The sequence below is a fragment of the Anomaloglossus baeobatrachus genome, chromosome 7, assembly GCF_048569485.1.
Source record: "Anomaloglossus baeobatrachus isolate aAnoBae1 chromosome 7, aAnoBae1.hap1, whole genome shotgun sequence".
In the NCBI taxonomy this organism is placed as follows: domain Eukaryota; kingdom Metazoa; phylum Chordata; class Amphibia; order Anura; family Aromobatidae; genus Anomaloglossus; species Anomaloglossus baeobatrachus.
In genome coordinates, this window is record NC_134359.1 from 49,521,400 (window position 1) to 49,548,644 (window position 27,245).

Here is a 27,245-nt window from a genome sequence, read left to right on the forward strand (position 1 = left end):
AACAAAAAAATAAAAAAATCATAATCTATTTATTTATTTAGTGCACAAATGTGGATAAAAATAATAAAATATATATTTTTTTAGATTCAGTAATATTCCCATTTAATTCCACATTCACTTAAATAAATAAATAGTTTATATTTTTTTCTTAGTTTTTGTTTATAAGTGAAGGTGGAATTAAATGTGGATATTACTGAATTTAAAGAAAAGAAAATATTATGTTTCTCCACTAAATAAATAGTTTATGATATTTTCATTTCTTTCTAAAGTGAAGGTGGAATTAAATGTGAATATATATATATATATATATATATATATATATATATATATATATGTATATATATATATATATATATACATACACGAGTATATATTTTCTCCACATTTGTGCCACTAAATAAATAAATAGTTTAGGATTACTTTTAGTTTGTTTGTTTTTTGTTTTTTTTTAAGTGACGGTGGAATTAAATGTGAATATTACTAACTTTAATAAATATATATTTTATGATTTTTATCCACATTTGTGCCACTAAATAAAATAAATAGTTTATGATATCTTTTAAGGGGTTTTTTTTAGTGAACGTGTACCATAATTAAATATGAATATTACTGTATCTAAAAATATATATTTTATTATTTTTTGTGCCACTAAATAAAAAAACTAAGATAAAAATAATATAAACTATATATTTGTTTATTTAGTGGCACAAATGTGGAGAAAATAATAAAATAAATATATGTATATTTTTGAGATTCAGTAATATTCACATATAATTCTACCTTCACTGAAAAAAAAACTTTAACAAAAAATCATAAACTATTTATTAATTCAGTGACACATATGTGGATATATATATATTTGTATGTATATATATATATATTTAAAATTCAGTAATATTCACATTTAATTCCATTTTCACTTAAAAAAATAATGAAATAAGTGATGCATTAGCAAACAATCCTGTAAGCTATGTCTAAAGTCATTGCTACAAGAAAGAAAAAAAATAATAGATTATATTTATTTATATTGAATTTGTATTCTTAGAATTATTTTTATGTCAGTCATCAGATAGTTGCAGAGAATTTAAAAAAAATAAAAAATAAAAAAAAAATTTTATGATCTGACGGTAAAATGAATTAGCGAAAACGTTATTTAAACTATACCAACAGCGATTCACCACATATGACATGGCGACAGACAGTGGTCTAGGAATATTTTTATAAGGAATATTTAGGAGCCATTCAGGTTAACAGCAACAATGTATCCATGCTTTGGATGAAATACGTTTAATTTCTGATAGCTGGAAGACTTCGATATTGAGTTAAAGGGTCTATTAAACAGAAATGTTTCAAAATATGGAACCTACAATCTACTGTTAAGACAAACTGTATTTTCTGCCATTTACGAGGACTTTCAGCTCAAGGAATTTTTGTAATACAACCACTGGTTCTTGTATGAGCGCAACACAATGTCCTCGTATGGATCTGGCACATCGATGATATTCCCTGAGAAGTTCCACACCTTTAACTGCTCTTAATCATTGTGTACAATAGTTTTATCAGCTCATCAAGAACTATCTACCTATGATAATACTAATCAGGACAAAAAATAACAACAATTCTATGGTTTTTTTTATTTGTAAACTGTATCTTGATGTCGCTGCTATAAATGCCGGAACTGATTTTTTTTTTTTTTAGGCATAATATTTAATTATTAGCAGATAATATATACCTGGCATATTCCCTTTACTTAGGTATATCTGTTCAAAACACACAAAAAAATAGGATTAGCTATAGTACATATATATTTATATATACTGAACAAAAAATATAAACGCAACAGTTTCATTTTTGTTCCCATTTTTCATGAGCTGGACTCAAAGATCAAAGACTTTTTCTATGTACAAAAAGGCCTTTTTTTCCTCAAATATTGCTAACAAATATGTCTAAATCTATTACTGAGCATTTCTCCTCTACTGAGATATTCCATCCACCTCACAGGAGTGGCATATGAAGAAGCTGATTACACAGCATGATTATTGCACAGGTGCGCCTTAAGGCCCCGTTACAGATAGCGATGCCGTTAGCAAGATCGCTGAAACGTCACAGGTTTTGTGACGCAACAGCAACCTCGCTAGCGATCTCGCTACGTGTGACACATAGCAGCGATCGCCCCCCCATGGCAATATCGTCGATCGTACCTAAACATCCTGGTTCATTTTTTGATCATTGGTGTCCCGCTGGGCAGCATGAATCGCTGTGTTTGATGCCATAACAACGACGAGCGACCTCGTTGGCACACCTGGGTGGAAACACTATGCCTCTATCGAGGTCTGAGTCATCAGAATAGCTGCTGTGTGACAGGGTCCCAACAACCACCAAGGTCGTTATACGGATCACCGTATCATTGCTGTGTTGTTAATTCGATTTGCCTGTTTGCCACCTCACTAGCGACCATGTAGCGACGTACCAGCGATCCTGACCAGGTCATATCTTTGTCGGGATCTCTGGAACTTTGCTATGTGTAATGGGACCCTTAGTCTTGCCACAATAAAAAGCCACACTAGAAAATGCAGCTTTATGCACAATGCCACAGATGTCTCAAGTTTTGAAGGAGCGTGCAATTGTCTGTTGACTTCGGGAATGTCCATCGAATCTGTTGCCCATGAATTAAATGTTAATTTCTTTACCAAAAGCCATCTCCAAAGGCGTTTCAGAGAGTTTGGCAGTACTTACAGCCAGCCTCACAACCACAGACCACGTATAACCGCAGCGGCCCAGGACCTCCACATCCAACATCTTCATCTTCAAGATCTTCTGAGACCGGCCACCTGAACAGCTGCTGCAACAATCAGTGCATAACCAAATAATTTCTTCCCAAACTGTGAGAAACCATCTCTGGCAAGCTCATCTGCTGGTCATCATCCTCATCGGGGCCTCCACCTGACTGCAGTTTGTTGTCGTAAACAACTTGAGTAGACAAATGCTCACATTTGATTTTATCTGGCACGTTGGAGAGGGGTTATCTTTATGGATGAATCCAGGATTTCACTGTACAGGATACATGGCAGACTGGCCCCCAGACAATAGTGTAAAACTGCACATCACATTTCAAAGTGGCATTTTATTGTGGCCAGCCTAAGGCACCCCTGTGCAATAATCATACTGTAATCAGTATCTTGATATTCCTCACCTGTGAGGTGGAGCGATTATCTCGGCAAAGGAAAAGCGCTAACTAACACTGACTTAGGCCTCTGCCACATTCACGTGAAAATCACGCACGTGCCGAGAGACACGTATTTCCCCTGTGTGTTGCATGCAGGTATGTACGTGTCTCTGGTACGTGCGGGACACGTGTGTTCTATGTGTGCTATCCGCGATAGCACACATAGAACCGGTAATTAACATACTCACCTGGTCCTTCCTGCTGTCCGCGCTGCTGTCCGTGGTGCTGATCCTCGGTCTCCAGCCCTCCCGTCTCCCCGCTTCTGCTGCTGCCAGGCAGTGAAGTGAATATTCAATGAGAATAATGAGCGGTGGTCGGCAGCAAGAGGCAGCAGCGGCAGAGACAGGAGGGCAGGAGAAGGTGAGTAAATGTTTTTTTTTTTCACTGACACGTGTGTTTTCTCCGGCGCGTGTAACACGGGACCGCATCCACACTACACCCGTGTGATACGGGTGCGGGCCGTGTGACACCCGAAAACACTGACATGTCAGCGCTTTGAAAAACGCACACGTACAAACGCACATGGACACACGTTCCGTGTGGTTTTACGTGTGTGTGCCTGCTACAATAGGGTAGCATTGCTTAACATATCTCCGTGCCGCCGGTACGTGTAAAAAATGACAAACACGTGCCGGCGGCACGGATGTGTGTCACAGGCCTTAAACAAATTTGTGAACAATATTTGAGAAAAAAGGTTAATTGTGCATAGAAAAAACCTTAGATCTCAGAGTTCAGCTCATGAAAAATGGAGCGAAAACGAAAGTGTTACGTTCATATTTTTGCTCAATATATGTAGAATAACAAATGATCCCTCTTTTTCTGTGCATTTAAACTTTTTAAAACAAAACACTAATATAACATACTAGGAATCTCACTGACACTATGACTGGCAGTGCCCAGTGACCCACATGCACTGTTAAGGTATGGTCATAGCACGTTTTTTTTCTGACTTATTTTAAGCAGGTACACTCCTAAAAAATGCATGAAAAAGCGGTCACAAAATGCTCAAAATAATTTCTTCTTTATTCCTTTGGAAAAACAATTTGCTGTTTATATTTTCAGGACTTTGAGCATTTTATAAACGCTTAAAGGCCTTCCAAAATGCCAAGCATTTAAAGGACATGATATGTCCATTCTTCAGTTGGTTTTCACCATGAGGGCACTCAATATTTTAAAGATTCTGAAAGACGCACAGGTGTGTCTTTAGATTTTTTGTGAGTATTCTCACTTCACAAGATACTAATGTTTCATTCATTGTTTAATGGATGTCAAAAACAAAAATCCAAAAATCAGCAAAAAAGCTATAAAAATGCCAAAAAAATAGATAAAAAAAGTTTATAAAAAAACACCAACAAAAGTGTTAATAAAATGTTCCAGGAAATGTTAACAGAACTTATCAAAAACATTACAGGATAAGAAAAATGTCAGTATTTCCTTAAATAGTTACCATTAGAAAAATTTGATATTTTTAACCTCCACAAAAAAAGCACAGTGGACATACTCTTACTCTCCATTCAAATGCATAAGTCCATAAAATATAAGAACAGCCAAATTTCACATAAAAAAAAAAAAAAAAAAGAACAGAGCAATTTAAGACAACCTTTCATAAAAACAAAAAGGTGGTTGTCCCGATGGATGAGTTGTTGGCTTATGTAATGGAAACTGTGCCCAAATGAACCAAAATAACAATAATATTGTCTATTTTCTACGGACTGCTTGATATAAGATAAGTTGTGTGATTGAGAAAAGAAATTAGTACTATTTCTGTTGAATAGACTCGATCATGAGCAAAGCCGGTACATGTGGTAGCGTATGATTTTGGCAATGTGTTGAAGCACCCTGTCCAATATCTGTTAATAGCGAACAGTACTTATGAGGTTATCGCAGCATCTCTGCATGGATTTATCATTCCTTGTGCTTGTTCTCACATGCATGATTTATTTCTATGCATGCATTAATTTCAAGGCCTTTAAGGTGTCTTACCCTCATCCCTTCAAACCGTGACAGGGCCCTCAGAGGTCTCAATGCCCTTAGTGTCCTAAGGGACTTTATAGCCCCTAATTCTGAGTAGCCCAAGGCATTGGCTATTAAGCTAACCAAAGATACCTATACAAAAACACAAAAGTAATAATCTCATTGGTTTTCCCAAATCTTAAATAATTCAGTGCATCATATACCAATGGCTTATGCAGAAGATGATGCCGGAAGTCCTCTGTGCCACACACCTAAAATCTTAAAAAAAATGAAATATTGTGAAAATTACAGCCCACCTGTTGGTGAAATGAAGGTTAGTATTCTTACCATATTTCCATCCTGAACATACTAGAACAGGAACCTACAGAAAGAAAAAGAATGCCCCTATCTGTATTTTTGGGTCTTACCCTCATGCCTTCAAATCTTGATAACGCACGTAGAGGTCTCAGTGCTCTCAAGGTCCTTAGAGACTTAATAGCGCCTAGTTGATCATAACCGAGGGCGACCGCCAAAAGTGATATGACAGATATCTGTTCAGAATTAATGGCATTATTATTAACGGCCTTCTTGTTTTGTTATAGCTGGGCTGAGTAATATCTACTTATTTTTTATATTACATGGTATATATTTTCTTGACTATTTTTAGATATTTTTGTATCATGTTAAAGTTAACACAAAAAAAAGTTTACAAGAAAACTAAATAAGAAACAACAAAAATTTAGAGTGAAAAATTAAATTATTAAAAAAGGCCTTTTTTGAATATCAGCACAAAGTTAACTTTGTTGTAAATACTTTATTTTTAACATTTTGTGCCTCACCAAAACCTTCATTTTTTTGATTTACTAAATATTTAATATATTTCATTGACCATTCTCTCTTTGATATATTTTAAGTTGCCTTTGTCTGTTAAGGTAAACTCTTTAACCCTATTTGGTGCTGGTCCACTGATTCTCAAACAGATTTTTTTTTTTTTTTTTAGGTGCCCCGATATTCCAAAGTTTAGCATTACTAGTAATAAAGAGTGCCCAATATGAAAATGTTCTATTCAACCAACTAGATGTATACCACAGAACGTCTGTGTGGGCGTTTGCTTTTTCTTCTCTACGACACTCGCCAATCTAAACACAGCCACGTTATAAAGGGGAAAAAGCAAACTCACACAGACAAGGTTATGTTCTCCTTAGATGAGCTTTGTCTCACATGAACAGTCTGAGAACTCGGCAGTAGCCGCTTCCCTTACTGGTACTGGAGTACCGGGGAAGACGAGAAAAGCAGCTTTGGAGAGCAGGCACCTAGGTGAGCAGCAGCGCTGAACACCAGACAGTTTTTGGAGAGATACACTGCTTCTTACCTTGTGCTCCAGCTCTCCCGCACTGCTGCTCTACTTTACCCTGCCTCTCCAACAGTAGGAAGGGGCATAGTGACTGTGGAATGAGAACTTGGTGATTTGCTTTTCCTCTCTATGATATGGCCGTATTTTTATTGGCCAGCATCACAGAGGAGAAAAAGTAAACAACCACATATATGCCCAGTTGTTTGAAGGGAAAAATTAAATATTGGGCTTTCTTTATGGCTGTGGGGCATTAACTATGGAATGGAGGTACATTTTCTAGAATCAGAGGCTAGTTGAAGGAAATACTTAGTTTAAATTTAAAAAAAAAAAATCAGTGAAAAGTGCTACAGTGAAATATGGTCAAAACTGGTTTTAAAAAATATTTTTTAAAAAATGTTTTCCAGGCATATGTCATACTAAGGAGTATTTTTTTGGATGGTTAATAAATGTAAATAAAATAGATAGACTTTTTTCATGTACTATATTTTTCGAATTATAAGACACACTTTTCCTCCCAAAAATTTGAAAGGAAAATGAGGGCTGTGTCTTATAATGCAAATGTAGCTGACTGGGAGGTGGAGAATGGGCTCTGTGCTGGCTGTGGAGCGCTGTGCTGGCTGCAGGGTGCTGTGCTGGCTCTGGTGGGGGCTGGGTTGGCTGTGGTGAGGGCTGTGCTGGCTGTGGTGGGGACTGTGTTGGCTGCGGTGGGGGCTGTGTAGAGCAGGGCGGTGTGGTGGGTGAGATGCTCTGTAGGTGGTGCAGGCTTCAAATAATGGCACCCAGAGTCAGCACGTGCACAGATGGAGCTCTTGGCTCAAGATGTCATCTGCGCAACCGCCACCTCTGGTCCACTGATCTCCCAGAAGCGTAATTAAGGAAAATGGCACCCAGAGGTGGCACATGCGTAGATGAGATCTCGGCTTCTCATTGAGCTGAGAGGTCAATTTTTGCATGTGCTGATTCTGGGTGACATTTCTTTAAAGCCCACACTGCCGCCAGAGCATCTGTGAAATCCGCTGCACCATCCTGTTCCACACACAGCCAGCACGGCGCCCACAGCCAGCAAAGTCTCCGCAGCCAACTCAGCCCCCACCGTAGCCAGCACAGCCCCCACCGCAGCGCCTGCAGGATCGCCCTACTCAGGCACCGCCGCTGCCTCCTATGACCACGTTCCACTATCGATGCTGCCCCCACCCTCTGGTAAGACACCATCGCAGTATAAGACAGACCCCCCCTTTTCTTAACCTTTTTTACCTCTAAATTTGGGGTGCATCTTATAATCCGGTGTGTCTTATAAAACGAAAAATATGGCAATTCTACTAAACCTGTTTTTTTCTGTATAAGAAAATAAAAAGGTAATTATTCAAAAGGGAAGAAAATTTGTCTTTTAGCCATTAGTACAATATTTAAAATCAATAAGAATGGAAAAAATATATAACTTATTTTTTAATGACAAGAGACAATAGTGGGGAAAGTTAGCCTATCCAAAAAGCTTAAACTAGAAATATTTATTGGGCAACTATACCATACATTATTCTTTTTTTTTTCCCTAACACAAAAGCAATGAAAGCAAGCAATATGAATTATAAGATCAAATGATATAAAGATAATATTATATAATAAAAAGAAAAAAAAATATTTGCGTGTTTTGACAGAAAAAAAATATTTCAATTCTAATGAAAGATTTGGTTTTACAGATGGAACACAAATCATAAAACAAAAAAATCATAATTCAAAATAAAAAAAATAAATGAAATGCACCACAATAAAACCACATGTTAAACAAATCACAGCACTCTAATAGTTCCTTTCATTAGAATCATACTGCAAGCAGTGATCGAATGTGCAACTAATATTTTACAGAAAAATACATTTAAAAACAATAAAAAATCTCTCCTTATAAATATAATATCAGTAATGTTACCTTCCTTATATTAATTTATATACACTTTTTTGGTTTTAAGTTATATATATATATTTTTTTGTTGGGTTATATAGCCATCATAAAGTGAAATATTAAATATATATTCGACCACTGCTTGCCACATACAATGGTTTAGGGCCAATAATGCAGCTGATTAACATACCCGCTACTGAAAAATTTTAGCACCATTGATTCCTTTGCAACTGGCACTCAACCTTAATGTTTCTGATTACCCTTCAGTCTTCTTCATATAGCCTTGATGAAAAAGTATGTGTCATTAGTCACAGTACTTACCATGTACTGTTGATGCAAAGGGGGAATACCTGAAGTATTTTAAAGTTTAATTTTCTTTAATTTTTTTTTACCAAAAACATTTATTGCCTTTACATGTCAAAACCTTAAATCCCACGATCATCAATATAAACATCTTATAATCAAAATACCAAATTACACCGACTGTCCATATGTTTTAAGCCATGCATGTTTTTTTTCATTATGGACTTCAGTTATGAAATGCTCAAAAAAACCCTAATATTTTGTAGTATACTTGCTTTTTATATGGTACTTGAAAAGCAAAGTCTATATAAAATCTAAAAGATGTGCAGAGGGCAAAAATAAGCTAATGTACCAGAAAATGCCACTCCTTTATCAGTGTTTTTGTGTGATTTACTAAAAAAAAAAAGGGGGCACCACTTCCTGTTAAACCCCTATTGACAATATATTGACGACCTTTCCTACTGATTTCAATATTATCCCCAAGGAACCCCCTTTAAAACTATTTATGGCACTTTTAATTTGGCAAGTAAGAAAAGATTTATTAAAGAAGCATCTAAACCAATAAATTACAGTAAATCTACATAAAAGGCTTTGCATTTCGTAATTGAAGTCAAATGAGATTTTGTCATCATTCACTGAAAAAGGACATAAGATCCAGATCATTTTTGTCACACGTCATAATAGAATTTTTTGAAAAGTGATTGGAGGAACCTGATTATTGGTATGCAAAAGTTTGGGATATTGTTGGTTTATAAAATAAACATAAATGTAAAAAATATATAAATAAAAGCAACAAAGATAGCCAAGAAACTTCAATTTTCAAATAAAGCGTTATTTAAAAGCGAAGAATTTCATTATGAATTTTGAATACAAAAAAAGGTCACATGTAAAAGTTTGTAGTATAAATCATCAAATTCTCACAATGTGACATGTAAACAATAAAAGGAGTGTAAGGTGTACATTTTTCTGCATATATATATATATAACAAAAATCAACCAAAAATCATTAAAAAAGGTAACTTTAGAACAATTGTTAAAATGTAAAATTGCTTTTAAATTTTTACATACTCGGATCTATTCTAAGCATTGTTCTAGCCATCATTACTCTAAGCAATATCTTTTGACTTGTTTATCATAAGGATTTAATAAGATACTTGGTGTAATGGTATGTTTTTGATACCTACATCGACAATCAGGAAGTCCAGCCAGCACCAGGCATTGGTGAAATATTTGGCAAATCCATAGGCCACCCATTTCAGAAGCATTTCAAGAATAAAGATATATGTGAACACCTTATCAGCATATTCCAGCATGGTCTTAATTGTTTTCCGTTGCTCAATGTAAATGTCTTCAAAAGCCTAAAGTTTATAAAGTAACATAAAATTCAATTAAAAGTGCGTAAATTATATGTTATATATATAATTGTAATTTAAAGTGAAACTCTAAACAAAAATTAAAAAGTAAATGTTGAAGGTATCCCATAAAATGTTACTTGAGGTATAGTGGTTGTCCACAACTTAGATATTTCTGACCTATTCATAAGATAAGTTATCAATAGTAGCACAGTAGGAGTCCGACACCCCCAAGGATTAGTTGTTTGTGGTTCCGGGGGTCATATGTATATATTGTATGATGCTAGTACAGCAGGGGTGGACTTTACATTGGTGCCCAAGCGTAAGGGGGCCACTACTACCTCCAAACTAGGTGCAATCGGACATTATGATGGACTATTGGTTACATTGGTACCTAAGAGTAAGGGGCCACTACTACCTCCAAAGTAGGTGCAACTGGACATTATGATGGACTATTGGACTGAAAAGGGCCTATATACGGTTCTTGCACTGGAGCCTTAGTCTGTTTGTGTCCGTTAATGTGGAACAGCACAGTTCAGTACACTGTGTTGAGGTCATTCTTGAGCCCTAGAGTCTAAATTCTATTCCAGAAAATAGGAGCTGAGCTACACAGTGTTCAAACCTATGCTGTGCCAGCTCTGTATACTGTGTACATCTGGTTGCCACCAGATAGTTGATAGTTGTAGTTAGAGTTGATTCACAGGATCTGTTTCATCGGCCATGTCAGTAATCTGTATCCAATCGACAGGAATCCTAAAAACCGACCTCTTACTTGTTGGCATCTGTGGCTCTTCATTGGATTACCTAGCCTTGTATGATGTCACGTGTGTGTCACGCCACAGCGATGATGTCACACCAAACTACTCAAAAGAAGAGCAACGGTAACTGTCAAGTAAGAGGCAGTTCTCACGATGAGAGATGAGCGAACCTTTGGAGGTTTGGTTCACTGGCAGCAAACAAACTGAACCTCCAATGGTCTGAATTTGGCCTGAGGAGGTTCGGAATCACTGATTGGCAGTTTGAGTTTCTGCCCACATACAGCTAGCCAATTCTAGGGGAGAGTGGACAGGCTTTTTCAATTTTTTTTTGTTACACACTACATTTATTAATGCTGTTATTACGCCCAGTGCCAGCCGATCAAACACTGCAAGTGACTCACACAGGGCTGAGCACCAGTGTACCTAAGCACAGCATTACACGTGTGAATTAAGTTCGCACGCAAAGCATCCAAACTCCAAACCTAAGCTCTGTTTTTTTAAGTTGGTGTTTGGTTCGAAAACTAAACCTTGTGTTCGCACATCTCTACTCATGACAAGACCAATAAAACTAGTCCTGAGAATCCATTTGAATCAACTTTAATTTTAGTATTTTTCATGGTGGCTGATAAAGTCAGTTCTGCCCATTGGTCAAGATGGTGATGGTGCATGGCTGAGGCCTTGCAAAAAAATAATATGTCATGGTGGTAAAAAAACAAATGGTAGTTAAGTAATTAAATATTAATCAATGTTTACATTTATATTTCTTAATTCAATAGTACTCATGGAAATAAGTAATTTTGTAATGTATCTTATAAATAAAAAGTGCTTATTTTTCCTCCTGGATTGAGCCATATTTTCAAATCATAGGTAAACTCTGTATGATCTGAAGGCAGATTTTCCCATTGCTGAAACAGGAGATGGCATTTAGTTCTTTTAAAATTCTATAGAGGGGGAGTAGCTAGAGTCAGACACAGACATTCTACTGAACAACCGTTACAATTCTCCATAGAACTTGATGAGAACCAGCTCTTAAGGGCACTTTACACGCTGCGATATCGCTATCGATATCGCTAGCGAACATACCCGCCCCCATTGTTTGTGTGTCACGGGCAAATCACTGCCTGTGGCGCACAACATCGCTTACACCCGTCACACGGACTTACCTTCCTAGCAACGTCGCTGTGGCCGGCGAACTGCCTCCTTTCTAAGGAGGCGGTTCGTGCGGCGTCACAGCGACGTCACACGGCAGCAGTGCAATAGAAGTGGAGGGGCGGAGATGAGCGGGCGGAATATCCCGCCCACCTCCTTCCTTCCTCATTGCCGGTGGATGCAGGTAAGGAGATGTTTGTCGTTCCTGCGGTGTCACGCATAGCGATGTGTGATGCCGCAGGAACGATGAACAACCAGCGGTATGCACCACCAACGATATCATGAAAAGGAGCAACGTGTCAACGATCAACGATTTTTGACGTTTTTGCGATCGTTGATCGTCTCCCCTAGCTGTCACACGCTGCGATGTCGCTAATGATAACGGATGTGCGTCACAAACACCCCGACGCTATATCGTTAGCGATGTTGCAGCATGTAAAGCACCCTTTAGATCCTTTGTGTTCACATCAGACAGATTTTTCCAGCAAATTAAAAGTTGAGAAAGAATGATCAGTAACAGGAGGAAAAAAAAGCAGATTTCTAAAATACATTACGTCTTATTATTCATGATTCATGAAAAAAAATGACAGTTAATCTTTAACAATTTTTGAAGATACAAATTTCCATGTGACTGACCAAAAACTGCTTACAACAGAAATCAGAGTGAAAATAAAATATATTGTACATATATTTTATTACCAGAATATATATATAAAACCATATCCTCTAGTGAATAATCAGTGTTTATTAAGCAAGGGGTTGAAATAAAAAGCTAATGTTTTCTCATCACAATTAATAGAGAAACATTGTTTCCCCCAGGCTTGAAAGACTCTTAGGAAATAACAATTAAAGATGATAATTAAAGTGATAGAATCATCCATATTAATAGAAATTACATGAGAGAAGGTTGTAGACACTTACCAGAGCCCCGCTGCTAAGTAAAATCATGAAGATAATGAAAGTCTCAAACCAGTTGTGCTCTACAATCCGGAAACATGTTTTCCTCAGGTTCCACCATTGCTTTCCTCTCCCCTCTAATGTACTGACATCACAACACGGGAATTTCCTTATACAGCCTGCAATCACAGGACACAATTTATATTTTCAATCAGTGATATTAAGTAATATCTATCTACCTCATTCCCTGTAAACTTGTCAAATCCTAAGAATTTAGCATTTTATTAATTGAAATCCTCGGTGTTTGTATGAATATTAGTCCAGTGGGCGGCCCTACTCAGTGATCAACAGTTCTCCCTTTATGATTGTGCATATGGAGATAGCTGTCAATCACTGATTAGGACCTCCCACTGAACTCATATACAGACAAACACCAGGGATTTTAATGGATAAAATACAAGTTATATTAAATCTTAATACATAATTCTGCTCAGCTTCTCTTTCTCTGTATCGTGCTATACACACAACTCGCATGCACATTGTAAAAGGTTCCCTTTCAGGCATATTTAGACAGGCTGATAATTGGGAACAAGCGCTTGTAGGAACACTCATTTTCATATTATCCATCTATCCAAATAGATCGTCAATAAACCGACAAAAGGAAAAAAAAAAATTAACAATGACCAAAACGAGAAAATTGGGTTGTTTGAAAAATAAAGGCTAATGTGAACAGAATATACTGAGTGATTATACAATTAATATGTTCTGTGACCAATATAAGAAAAGGTTACTTGCAAAATTCGTTGCTTTTACTCTTTGTCACACTTTAAAAATTAAAATAAATAAAAATCCAAGTGAGAATGTATATATGATACATAAACCCTAACTAGCCTTAAAAAAGCAAAAAATACTGTAAAAATACCAAAAGTTATATCCGGTAATTGGCAGGCAGAGGTAGAAATCTGCTAAACATGGCCTGGTTATAAGGCTCAATACATGCGATATCAGGAGGTTAATTTAAAGCTTATTAATGTTAGTAATGTGAATTTTGTATTTCTTTCCATCAGAATTTTAAATCTTTATAATTTTTTTTTGCATTACTCAGTTGTGTTTCTTAAGTAGTAATTGTTTTTTAAGCATCTCAGGGGGAAATGTATAAAACACATGGAGGGCAATTATTGTAGTTCTGTAATATACCTATTGAAATCGTAAACGGCTAATTGAAAGATTAATGTTTTGTGCTGTGAGTAAATGCATAGAAAATGACAAAACTAAAAGCGTGGAGGACAATACTGTCACGGCATGAAGAAAATACCTTCTGTGAAGCAAGCATCTGGTTCCTCGATTTCCTCTTGTTCTACTAAAGCTACGGGTTCTCCTTCCCCCGCTGGCCTGATATCAACAGTACTGCCTTCTGACGAGCTTGATAGGGTCAACTTCTGCAAAAAAAGTGAGTAACAAGTACCATTAAAGATACATTTCCTCCTAATTTGTAGCTCTTCAAGCTAAATTGTCATTTGTCATCTGATTACTTGCAGTGAAGCAATATCATAAGACAAATAGTGAGCCCTAAGGGCTGACATCTTGACTAACAGTTCCGGATCACCATCTCTTTACTGCACACGGCCTACACACTGTCATGGCACTGGGATAATGTTTTCGAGGAGACCTCAATGCTCAGTTTGTTAAAATCATGACAGTAGATATTCCATAAATGTCTGATAGATGTAGATATAACCTTTGGGATCTGCACCTATTTTAAGAAAAGGGTCACACGAGTTATTTGTTGCAACCACTGTGGAAAAAAGTGACTGCGAAAGCCCAGCTAGCCATTTACTTCAAAGGGAGTTCCAAAGATACCTGAGACAACTGATCACTTTACTTCTGCAAGATTTAAGCTGTAATTCACATTGCAACCACTTAGTGACCATGTTATGGACATGATTATATGAAGATGCCCAAAATACAGGACAAGATGACGCTTGCAAGATGACTATTTGAATTCAGAGACACTTAAAGACACTTAAACACTGTCTGGATCTTTTCTGGTCAATTAAGCTTGGAAATCACCGAATGAAGAAACATGAATCTTAACCTTTCACATTCTTAACCTTTAATCTTCACCTTTAAGGGTATTATAAAAAGTACAGCTTTATGAACCGTGTTGAGAAATGTTTAGGAAATATGTCTCTCCTATTTCATTAGGTCCTTTTGTCTGATGCTGAGAACTCCTTGAAACTTAAGATATGATAAAGCATTGCACCCTTTGGAAGGATTCCAAATCTTTCCCAAGAGACCATTATAAAAGCACCGTACTTCCTTAAAATAAGTCTTTTGCCTGCTTTAATCAAAGCTATTTGATCGGTGTGGTTATTGTATGCATATCGGATTGAAATTTGGCTGCAGACAATTAAGGATTGTGCACCCCCGTAGTGTGCACCTTCAAATCAACGACATAATGACACAAAGTGTAAACACCTTTTGTTATAAAATATTTTTTTTAAAGCTAGACATTTCAGCATTTCAGAAATTTTTGAATTTTTTGAGCCAAAGTAAGGAGAATTGATGTGAATTGATTCATAGAATCCAGACTATCACCTATATGAGTATTCTATGGCTGCTGGACGCAAGCCCTGAGAACTTCCTCCTACCCCCGACATCGATGGCTCTTATTTTGATTAACTGGCTTGACATGGCATTGATTGTGCATCATGGCGCTATGAGGAAGTCTCACCAGGCTGGCTAATCAAAAAAAGAGCCGTGAATGCTGAGAGGTAGAAGGTCGCTCTCAGGGCTCAGATTACTGACCTGGACACTAAAATGGGTCATGTAAATGAAGTAGCATTAACTCTAGCATCTACTGATGTCACTGAAACAACACTGTACAGATGTGACAATCGTCAAACAAACATTTGCGTCGTCCTTATACTATTTTCATGTATGTTTGGCTGCCCATTCACTTTATATTACAAGCAGCATGTTATTTTTTGGGGCACAACAAAAATTAATTTGGCTTTACCTGTATATTAGTAATCTTCAAAAAAATTACTGTAGTAGGCAGATCCAATTATAAGCAAAAAAGGGTGTGTGGGACTCAGCACCAATGTAAAAGAGTAAAATTCTTCATATTTTATTAGATAAGTTTAAAAAAGAGTTCACAGATCATCCAAAACTGCCATGCGGCTTGCCGTGCGGCTTGACGCGTTTCGGACACAAAAGGGGAATTAAAAACAGTCCTTAATCAGGACTCTTTTTTAAACTTATCTAATAAAATATGAAGAATTTTACTCTTTTGCATTGGTGCTGAGTCCCACACACCCTTTTTTGCTACTTATCCTGGATCACGGACCAGCCTGTCCGGGGGACTGCGAGCATCCACTACAATCTGGAAGACATCATATGGGTGAGCTGAAAACCTTTATCTCTAGATCCAATTAAAAGTAGGGCACTTTTAAAATTCACCTTTGTACCCCCAAAACTGCCTTTAGCCCCCTTCACATGTCTATGTTTTCTGTATGTATGGTGTCCATTTCCACATGTACTGGAGACTCCTTCACACACATCTTCATTAAAATCTGGGTTGATTTTCATACCTTTATGTGACCTAGTGCCTCTAATGAGCGGTGATATCAGTAACATTTCAGCTGTTCAGGATCACTAGGTCACCAGGTCACTCTAGGTCATGCTGCGCTGCTCGAGACCTGACGTCTCTGAAGAGCAGTGACATTAGTAACGTTACCACTGTTTAGGGTTACTAATAATATTTTAAGGAAGAATATTCAGATTTGTTCTTGCAACTACAAGAAAAAGACAAACGTGAAGAGTATAGAAAACAAAGGGATGCCATTAATAGAACACATTGTAACGTTCACAGCCAGTGTAGTGGCAGCGAGTGGGATTAGTGGAACCACTGAACCACAGAGGGGACCAGGGCTTACCCTTTAGTGGGGAGCTTAACTAAGTATCCAACGTGAGGTGGATGCCAGGTATCATTCCCAGTGCAGTGACTGGGATTGTGGCAGCTGACCCTCAGGGCAGATGACGGACTCAGGAAAAGCCGGTAAAGATGGGGTGACTGAGACAGGTTGGATAGGCGGGTATGGACAGGAATGGTGGGCACAGCAGGGATAGACAGGTGTGGGAAGGCAGGTACTGTAGACGGACACAGGGATAATGGGACAGGAGCTCAGGACCTGACAAGCTAAGTAGGAGACTGGAGACTGACTGACTAACTAGAAGCATTGCACAGGCATCTCCTCTAATGGGAGGATGCCTTAAATACACTGTGCTTCTCAGCCTTAGACTGAGAGTAATTTCCTGGAAATAGCACGCTGGCCCTTTAATAGGAAGGCAGGTGTGGGTGCGTGATTTAGGTGCACTCCCAAGAATCCTGTGCGGCATGCACAAGGCCCGGGAAGGGAAGGAGGCAGCAGCACACATGAATGGCCGGGGTGGTAAGTCGGCGTCTCTGCAGAGCCACTGGTGCTACACACATTCACATGTTACTAGTCTTAAAGGGAACCAATCACCAGGATTTCCCTATATAAGCTAAAGCCAGTGCTATACTGGCACTATCAGGCTGATTCTATACATACCTGTAGTGGTCAGCTCGGATGTTTAGGTTTTGAAATCCAAAAAAGTAAATTTTAAAAAAATCTGCAGCTGCTTGAGTGGCAGTTGCAATGGAGCAGATAATATATTCATAGTTATCCCCTCCCTCTATATTCTAACAGCATAAGTATTATACAAACCATTCACTTTGTTGCAGGACCTGTGTGAGGCCATACCCATGTGACCTGGTATCCAATTTTGTTGGCTGAGGCCCCACCCCTTCTGGGCACATGGGTATGACCTCACACAGGTCCTGCAACAGAAAAAGTGAATCATTTGTATAATACTTATGCTAATTCTAACAGGGGGAGGGGATAACTATGAATATACTATCTGCTCCAGTGCAACTGCCACTCAACAAGCCGCTAATTTTATAAAATTAACTTTTTTGAATTTTAAAACCTAAACATCCGAGCTGACCACTAATGGTATGTATAGAATCACCCTGATAGTGCCAGTATAGCACTGGCTTTAGCTTATGTATGAAAATCCTCGTGATTGGTTCCTTTTAAATTTTAAATCTTTTAAACATATGTATTATTAATGACATCGTAACAGAGTTGCAGATTAAAAATTTTTTTTATTTTCAGATGATCCAAAACTGTGAACAGTATTATCTATCAGACAACTTGGATCAGAAAAATGAGGTGAAAATGGTCTCTGCCATTTCAGCAAACTTATACTTATTAGATTGTTAATGTAGACACCATCAAAAGTGAAACATGCTCTTTAGTAAAAAAAAAAGTTTTGCTCTCGTTATGATTTCTAATTGTCTCCTTTCCGTGTAAATTGTTGTCCACTGCCTATTGTCAGGATTTATCCATCTATATTTACAGACAAGCAGGATAGATTACAGTTAATGGTGATGTGTCCTTACAAGCCTCATGCGACCCCAGCCCTTATACAGTATGTAACAACCATTTTCCCTTAGCAGCTCGTACATCAAATCACATCAGCAATTCTAACCTCCCCCACACATTTGCTGTGTCCGCCACCTCATTCTCCACGTTTTCCATTTTCCACCTTGTTTATTACAGAATATTAGCACTTCTATTCTCCAATTCACTCTATATCACAGTCTTAGCTATTATCTCTAAGTTTTTCACTCTCTTCCCTGTTTCTCATAGTACATCAGCAATACAAATTCAATAAATATTGTGTGTAGAGATGAGCGAACACGAACTGTAAAGGTTGGGGTTGGTACTCACCTTTGGGTGTTCTGGGCTCGAACTGGAACATTGTCTTCTAAATAGAAGAGTTTGGGTGCTGTCTGTATACTAACCGCTCGATCAAGCATCGGGGTGCTTGAGTATGCTCAGTGCTCAGGCAGTCACTGAAAGGCTCTCACTGGGGGTCAAAAGAATGTTTTGAATGCTGTGTTTCCAAAAAGGCTGGGGGCAGCTCAAAGTACTGTAATGCACAGGCGCGAGGAAAGGTTGAAGACCGCATGCGCACTACAGTACTTTGAGCAGGGCAAATCAAAATACACCTCATTGCCGGCTAGTGTGCATGATGTAGTACGTGTCGTGCACATGGGACTCAGAGGAAGGAGAATGGTTATTGCCGCAGACCAGAGAGATGAGGCGCCAGACCGGAGAGCAGCAACACCCATTGGGCTGAATGCCTCCTAGCTGAGTTATATAAAAGTGTTTTTTACGTTATACAGCACGCCCTGGGCTCTTAGGCCTAAGACACACGGCATGAAAATCGGACCGAGTGGAATGTGATAAAACAACTTATTCCACTCGAACCAATATTAACCTATGTGTCAGCACCCATGAGCAATTATTTTCTCAGCCCCAATCAGACCAAGAAAACAATCACAACATACTGCGATTGTAATTGGAGACTCTTTCTCTTGCACCCATTCAAGTCTATGGGGCGAGAGAAAGATCGCACTGCACTTGCAGTACACCGGTGTACCGCGAATGCAGGGCGAGAATGGCAATAGCCGGCTGTGGAGGAGAGAGGGAGATAAATCCCTCCCTCTCCTCCTCCGTGCCGGCCCGCCCCTCCTCAGCGCTGGCCTGCCCCTCCTGAGTACCGTCCCGTCCCCCGCAGCTGAGGTCCAATCGCATGATCGGACCTCAGTCGCAGCGACACTCGCATGACACTCGGCTCCTGCTGTGCTGCCAGCGTGAGCCAAGTGTCATGCGAGGATCGCATTAGTCTCCGTGTGGCCCCGGCCTTATATGTAGCATTCTAGAATGCTGTATATAAAAGAGCTCTGTGGTGGTGGCCGCAGCTTTTAGTCGCCAAATGTTGTGACAGGTTGCTTTTAATGCCCTTTTACGGTTCAGAGAAATGGTGGCCAGCAGACATCATTTTGCTGAATCATTGCAATTACAAAAGAATCCACAGATTTTTTCAAGATTTGTGTAGAATCCAATTCCACTCTAATTTATTCACTCATCTCTATTCATTACTAATGCTGCCATAAGTGTGCAGTTTTGGATCCAGATGATATTCCACAAAGACACATACGTGACTATCACTTTGGAAGCCAGTCAGGATGTGCAATGTGATATGGAAAGCAATTATCCCCATGATCACACAGAAGTGTTACCATGAGATCACCGGATCACCGCAGCTGCAGATCTGCACTTGTATTTATAAGCACTGGTAACTCAGCATAGAACGTTTTCCCATTTTTATGCACTGAGGGACATTTTCTGCATCACATTTAATAATTCTTATTTTCAGATGACTCTGCTCTATCACGAACACTTGAACATTCTAATTTTGGCATGCAGCTGCAGCGTCTTGTGGTCTCAGACTGTTCAGAGATTAGTCTACTATCATAAGGATCATGTTTATTTTCTTCTTGTCTTTTCTATATTCCTTGCCTATATATGAAGACATGTAACTTAGGCAGTCATTGATGATTCAAATCTGTTATTGTCTTTAAAGCGGACGTGTCACCAAGTTAAAGTGGCCAATTTGTGCTGTTTTTTTATTCCTGCTGCTCTCATGAGTAAGCTTCTTCTTCTTTTTTTTTTTTTTTTATAGCCACTATACACCGTGTGCAGACTTATTAGGCAAGTTGTATTTTAGAGGATTTTTTTTTATTATTGATCAACAACTACAGTGCTGGCCAAAAGTATTGGCACCCCTGCAATTCTGTCAGATAATACTCAGTTTCTTCCTGAAAATGATTGCAATCACAAATTCATTGGTATTATTAACTTCATTTATTTTGCTTGCAATAAAAAAACACAAAAGAGAATGAAACAAAAATCAAATCATTGATCATTTCACACAAAACTCCAAAAATGGGCCAGACAAAACTATTGGCACCCTTAGCCTAATACTTGGTTGCATAACCTTTAGCAAAAATAACTGCGAACAACCGCTTCCGGTAACCATCAATGAGTTTCTTCCAATGCTCTGCTGGAATTTTAGACCATTCTTCTTTGGCAAACTGCTCCAGGTCCCTGAGATTTGAAGGGTGCCTTCTCCAAACTGCCATTTTGAGATCTCTCCACAGGTGTTCTATGGGATTCAGGTCTGGGATTCATTGCTAGCCACTTTAGTAGTCTCCAGTGCTTTCTCTCAAACCATTTTCTAGTGCCTTTTGAAGTATGTTTTGGGTCATTGTACTGCTGCAAGACCCATGACCCCTGAGGAAGACCCAGCTTTCTCACACTGGACCCTACATTATGCTGCAAAATTTGTTGGTAGTCTTCAGACATCATAATGCCATGCACACGGTCAAGCAGTCCAGTGCCAGACGCAGCAAAACAACCCCAAAACATCAGGGAACCTCCGCCATGTTTGACTGTAGGGACCATGTTCTTTTCTTTGAATGCCTTTTTTTTTTCCTGTAAACTCTATGTTGATGGCTTTTCCCAAAAAGCTCTACTTTTGTCTCATCTGACCAGAGAACATTCTTCCAAAACGTTTCAGGCTTTCTCAGGTAAGTTTTGGCAAACTCCAGCCTGGCTTTTTTATGTCTCGGGGTAAGAAGTGTGGTCTTCCTGGGTATACTACCATACAGTCCCTTTTCATTCAGACGCTGACGGATAGTACGGGTTGACACTGTTGTACCATCGGACTGCAGAGCAGCTTGAACTTGTTTGGATGTTAGTCGAGGTTCTTTATCCACCATCTGCACAATCTTGCACTGAAATCTCTCGTCAATTTTTCTTTTCCTACCACATCTAGGGAGGTTAGCCACAGTGCCATGGGCATTAAACTTCTTGATGACACTGCGCACCGTAGACACAGGAAGTTTCAGGTCTTTGGAGATGGACTTGTAGCCTTGAGATTGCTCATACTTCCTCACAATTTAGATTCTCAAGTCCTCAGACAGTTCTTTGCTCTTCTTTCTTTTCTCCATGCTCAATGTGGTACACACAAGGACACAGGACAGAGGTTGAGTCAACTTTAATCCATGTCAACTGGCTGCAAGTGTGATTTAGTTATTGCCAACACCTGTTAGGTGCCACAGGTAAGTTACAGGTGCTGTTAATTACACAAATTAGAGAAGCTTCACATGATTTTTCAAACAGTGCCAATACTTTTGTCCACCCCCTGTTTTTATGTTTGATGTGGAATTATATCCAATTTGGCTTTTTGAAAATTTTTTTTCACTGAAGACAAATTAAATGAAGATAATAATACCAAAGAATTTGTGATTGCAATCATTTTCAAGAAGAAACTGAGTATTATCTGACAGAATTGCAGGGGTGCCAATACTTTTGGCCAGCACTGTATGTTCTCAAACAACCCAAAAGACTCATAAATATCAAAGCTTATTATTTTTGGAAGTTGGAGTGTTTTTTTTTTTAGATTTGGCTATCTTAGGAGGATATCTGTATTTGCAGGTAACTATAAAGCGGGCTTTACACACAACGACATCGCTAACGAGATGTCGTTGGGGTCACGGAATTCATGACGCACATCCGGCCTCGTTAGCAACTTTGTTGCGTGTGAAATGCAGGAACGACCTGTTAATGATCAAAATTACTTACCAAATTGTTAATCGTTGTCCAGTCGTTCCCATCCCGATTATCGTTGCTGTTGCAGGACGCAGGTTGTTCGTCATTCCTGCGGCAGCACACATCGCTATGTGTGACACCGCAGGAACGAGGAACATCACCGTACCTGCGGCCGCCCGCAAAGAGGAAAGAAGGAGGTGGGCGGGATGTTCAGCCCGCTCATCTCCGCCCCTCCGATCCTATTGGGCGGCCGCTTAGTGACGTCGCTGTGACGCCGAACGAACTGCCCTGTAAGAAAGGAGGTGGTTCGCCTGCCACAGCGATGTCGCTAGGCAGGTAAGTATGTGTGACTGTTCCTAGCGATGTTGTGCGCCACAGGCAGTGATTTGCCCGTGACGCACAACCGACGGGGGCGGTGCTTCCACCAGCGACATTGCTAGCGATGTCGCTGTGTGTAAAGCCCGCTTTACTGTGCAGAATTATTAGGCATCTTAATAAACCAAATATATTCCCATCTCACTTGTTTATATTCACCAGGTAAACCAATATAACTGCACAAAATTTAGAAATAAACATTTCTGACATGCAAAAACAAAACCCCAAGAAATTAGTGACCAATATAGCCACCTTCTTTATGATGACACTCAACAGCCTACCATCCATAGATTCTGTCAGTTACTTCATCTGTTTACGATCAACATTGCGTGCAGCAGCCACCACAGCCTCCAGACACTGTTCCGAGAGGTGTACTTTTTTTCCCTCCCTGTAGATCTTACATTTTATGAGGGACCGCAGGTTCTCTATGGGGTTCAGATCAGGTGAACAAGGGGGCCATCTCATTATTTTTTTTTACTGGCCAGCCATGCTGTGGAGTAGATGGATGCATGTCCTGCATGAAAATCATGGTTTTTTTTACCGATACCAACTTCTTCCTGTACCACTGCTTGAAGAAGTTGTCTTCCAGAAACTGTCAGTAGGTCTGGGAGTTGAGCTTCCAGAAACTGTCAGTAGGTCTGGGAGTTGAGCTTCACTCCATCCTCAACTTGAAAAGGCCCCACAAGTTCATCTTTGATGATACCAGCCCATACCAGTATCCCACCTCCACCTTGCTGGCATCTGAGTCGGAGTGGAGCTCTCTGCCCTTTACTGATCCAGCCTCTGGCCCATCCATCTGGCCCATCAAGAGTCACTCTCATTTCACCAGTCCATAAAACCTTTGAAAAATTAGTCTTAAGATATTTCTTGGCCCAGTCTTGACGTTTTATCTTATGTTGCTTGTTCAAAAGTGGTCGTTTTTCAGCCTTCCTTACCTTGGCCATGTCCCTGAGTATGGTACACCTTGTGCTTTTTGATACTCCACTAACATTGCAGCTCTGAAATATGGCCAAACTGGTGGCAAATGGCATCTTGGCAGCTTCACGCTTGATTTTCCTCAATTCATGGGCAGTTATTTTGCGCCTTTTTTGCCCAACACTCTTCTTGTGACCCTGTTGGCTATTTGCCATGAAACGCTTGATTGTTCAGTGATCATGCTTCAAAAGTTTGGCAATTTAAAGACTGCTGCATCCCTCTGCAGGACTTTTTAGAGCTAGTGATGAGCGAGCATGCTTGTAACTACTCGGTACTCGCACGAGTATCGCTGTACTCGGGCTGCTCGGCGGGGACCGAGTAATCTTGCGATACTCGTGCTGTACTCGTGGTCTTCATCCCTGCATGTTGGCGCTCTTTTGAGAGCCAGCCCTCATGCAGGGATTGGCTGGCAGACCACTGCAATGCCACAGCCCTGTTAGTTGTGGAATTGCAGTGATTGGCCGGCCTGCACAGCGTGACCGAGCCTTTATACCGGCCGGCGCGCTGTGCTCTGCTCACAGCTATCCAGACAGTGAGTGCAGGGAGAGTGTCGCTGATTCAGGGAAAGCTTTGCGGCCCTTTATAGTTAGTTCCGGAGCAGGGCTGCAAACAGTGTGACCAGAAGTCCTTCTCAGGACTATTCTAGTTGTATACAGGCAGGCAGGGTATAGCCAGGTCGGAGTACAGTAGCAGAGTCCTTCTCAGGACTATTGTTGCTATATACAGGCAGGGTATAGCCAGGTCGGAATACAGGCTAGTGACCAGAAGAGTCCTTGTCAGGACTATTGTAGCAGTATACAGGCAGGCAGGCAGGCAGGCAGGGTATATAGCCATTCCTAGTGGTGACCGTATACCAGCCTTCATCATATCTGGGGCTGGTGTACACAGTCTAAAACAGTCCAGATAGTGTCAGACTTCTCAGTAATTGTCGCTCCTAAAAACCAGTTAGGTTCTTATTGCGTCCGTGCTTGCATTTAAAAACTGCACGTGTGTGCCTGTTGGTGGCAGCGTACAGGTGCACTTGTGTGCGTTTTTCACAAACTATTATATAACGCACAAGTCTAGTGTATAATACACGTCAGTCAGCAGTGTCTGATAGTGTCAGACTTCTCAGTAATTGTCGCTCCTAAAAACCAGTTAGGTTCTTATTGCGTCCGTGCTTGCATTTAAAAACAGCACGTGTGTGGCAGTCGGTGGCAGGGTACAGGTGCACGTTTTGCACAAACTATTATATAACGCACAAGTCTAGTGTATAATACACGTCAGTCAGCAGTGTCTGATAGTGTCAGACTTCTCAGTAATTGTCGCTCCTAAAAACCAGTTAGGTTCTTATTGCGTCCGTGCTTGCATTTAAAAACCGCACGTGTGTGTCTGTCGGTGGCAGTGTACAGGTGCACGTTTTGCACAAACTATTATATAACGCACAAGTCTAGTGTATAATACACGTCAGTCAGCAGTGTCTGATAGTGTCAGACTTCTCAGTAATTGTCGCTCCTAAAAACCAGTTAGGTTCTTATTGCGTCCGTGCTTGCATTTAAAAACCGCACGTGTGTGTCTGTCGGTGGCAGCGTATAGGTGCACGTTTTGCACAAACTATTATATAACGCACAAGTCTACTGTATAATACACGTCAGTCAGCAGTGTCTGATAGTGTCAGACTTCTCAGTAATTGTCGCTCCTAAAAACCAGTTAGGTTCTTATTGCGTCCATGCTTGCATTTAAAAACAGCACGTGTGTGGCAGTCGTTGCCAGCGTCAGGCTCCATATTGTCCCTGGATAGAGACGTGCATGATGGCCTGTAAACATGAAGTGCCCATTGTAAGGAAGTGGGTCTATTGTAGTATAGCCCTTAGGCAGGGCAGCCAAAAATTTGGAGGCTCCACATTGTCCCTGGATAGAGATGTGCATGAGGGCCTCAAAACATTGTTCCCATTGCAAAGGAGCGGGTCTCCTGTCGTTGTAATGCCCATTCAGAAAGAATGGGCGAAAAAATTTACCACTGGGGGTATACCTGAAACAACGGCTTAACTATTGTAACGGTCACCATGATGGCGCATGAGGAGAAGGAGGAGCAGTCCAGCGATTAGCCAAAGTCCAGAAGTGTGTTACCATGGGTGAGTGGAGGTACATGGCAAATTCCCGTTACAAACTTTAAATTCCGCTGTCATTTGCTGGTGGTGTGTGGTGAAGTCTGGCCAAATCCAACCCTTGTTCATCTTGATCAGAGTCAGCCTGTCAGCATTTACAGTTGACAGGCGGGTGCGTTTATCTGTAATGATTCCACCTGCGGCACTAAAAACACGCTCTGACAAAACGCTAGCGGCAGGGCAGGCCAGGACTTCCAAGGCGTAGAGAGCCAATTCATGCCACGTGTCCAGCTTGGATACACATTAATTGTAAGGCACAGAGGAATGTCGGAGTACAGTTGTTTGATCTGCAAGGTACTCCTTGAGCATCTGGCCAAACTTAGGATTTCTTGTGGCACTACCCCTCACCTCAGGGGCTGTGGTATGTGAGGGGCTGAGAAAACTGTCCCACATCTTAAAGACTGTTCCCCTACCTCTGGCGGATTGGACTTGTGCCCCTCTCGGCTGTACGCCTTGGTTGTCCACTGATTCCTGACCTATGCCGCTAGCGTTTTGTGAGGGGAATGCTTTGCCTACTTCCGTGACTATGGCCTTCTGGAACTGCTGCATTTTGCCTGACCTCTCCGCCTCGGGAATAAGAGACATAAAGTTCTCCTTTTAGCGTGGGTCTAACAGTGTTACCAACCAGTAATGATTGTCGGCCAAGATGTTCTTAACGCGAGGGTCACGAGACAGGCAGCTTACCATAAAGTCAGCCATGTGTGCCAGACTCTTAACAGCCATCACTTCAGTATCCTGACCAACACGATGACTGAACATGCTGTCCTCCTCCTCCTCCTCCTCATCATCTACCCTGTCCTCTGGCCAGCCACGCTGAACCGAGGATATGACTGCATGTCATATCCTCAATTTGGCCAGAGAGTTGCTCCATGTCTTCATCCTCCTCCTCGTCATAGTCCTCCACTGCACATTGTGATGAGACGAGGCTGGGCTGTGTGTTATCACCCACACCCACTACTGTTTGTTGCTCAAACTCATCGCGCTCCGCCTGCAATGCATCATGGTTGTTTTTTGAGCAGAGACCATTTTAGAAGGCAGAGAAGCGGTATGGTGACGCTAATAATGTCGTCATCGCCGCTCACCATCTTGGTGGAGTCCTCAAAGTTTTGGCGGATGGTGCATAGGTCGGACATCCATCTCCACTCCTCAGGTGTTATGTGTGGAGTTTGACCCATTTCCCGACGGCTTAGGTGATGCAGGTACTCAACAACTGCCCTCTTCTGCTCACATATCCTGACCAACTTGTGCAGAGTTGAATTCCAACGCGTGGGGACATCACACACCAGTCTGTGTGCCGGAAGATGCAAA

General features: G+C 40.2%; 1 protein-coding gene across 5 annotated transcripts in view; it reads right to left on the reverse strand.

Annotated features, from left to right (window-relative positions):
• LOC142245033 (sodium channel protein type 2 subunit alpha-like) overlaps positions 1 to 27,245 on the reverse strand; it is a 295,688-nt gene that overhangs the window by 27,090 nt on the left and 241,353 nt on the right. For 4 of the 5 annotated variants that reach the window (XM_075317276.1, XM_075317273.1, XM_075317277.1 and 1 more), the window contains exons 18-21: positions 14,205 to 14,328; positions 12,914 to 13,068; positions 9,918 to 10,091; positions 5,210 to 5,332 (exon numbers count right to left, since the gene is read on the reverse strand). In XM_075317276.1, the coding sequence (XP_075173391.1) occupies positions 5,210 to 5,332; positions 9,918 to 10,091; positions 12,914 to 13,068; positions 14,205 to 14,328 (576 nt within the window). Of the gene's footprint in view, positions 1 to 5,209; positions 5,333 to 5,607; positions 5,731 to 9,917; positions 10,092 to 12,913; positions 13,069 to 14,204; positions 14,329 to 27,245 lie in introns of all 5 variants that reach the window. The other variant, XM_075317275.1, reaches the window with a different exon arrangement.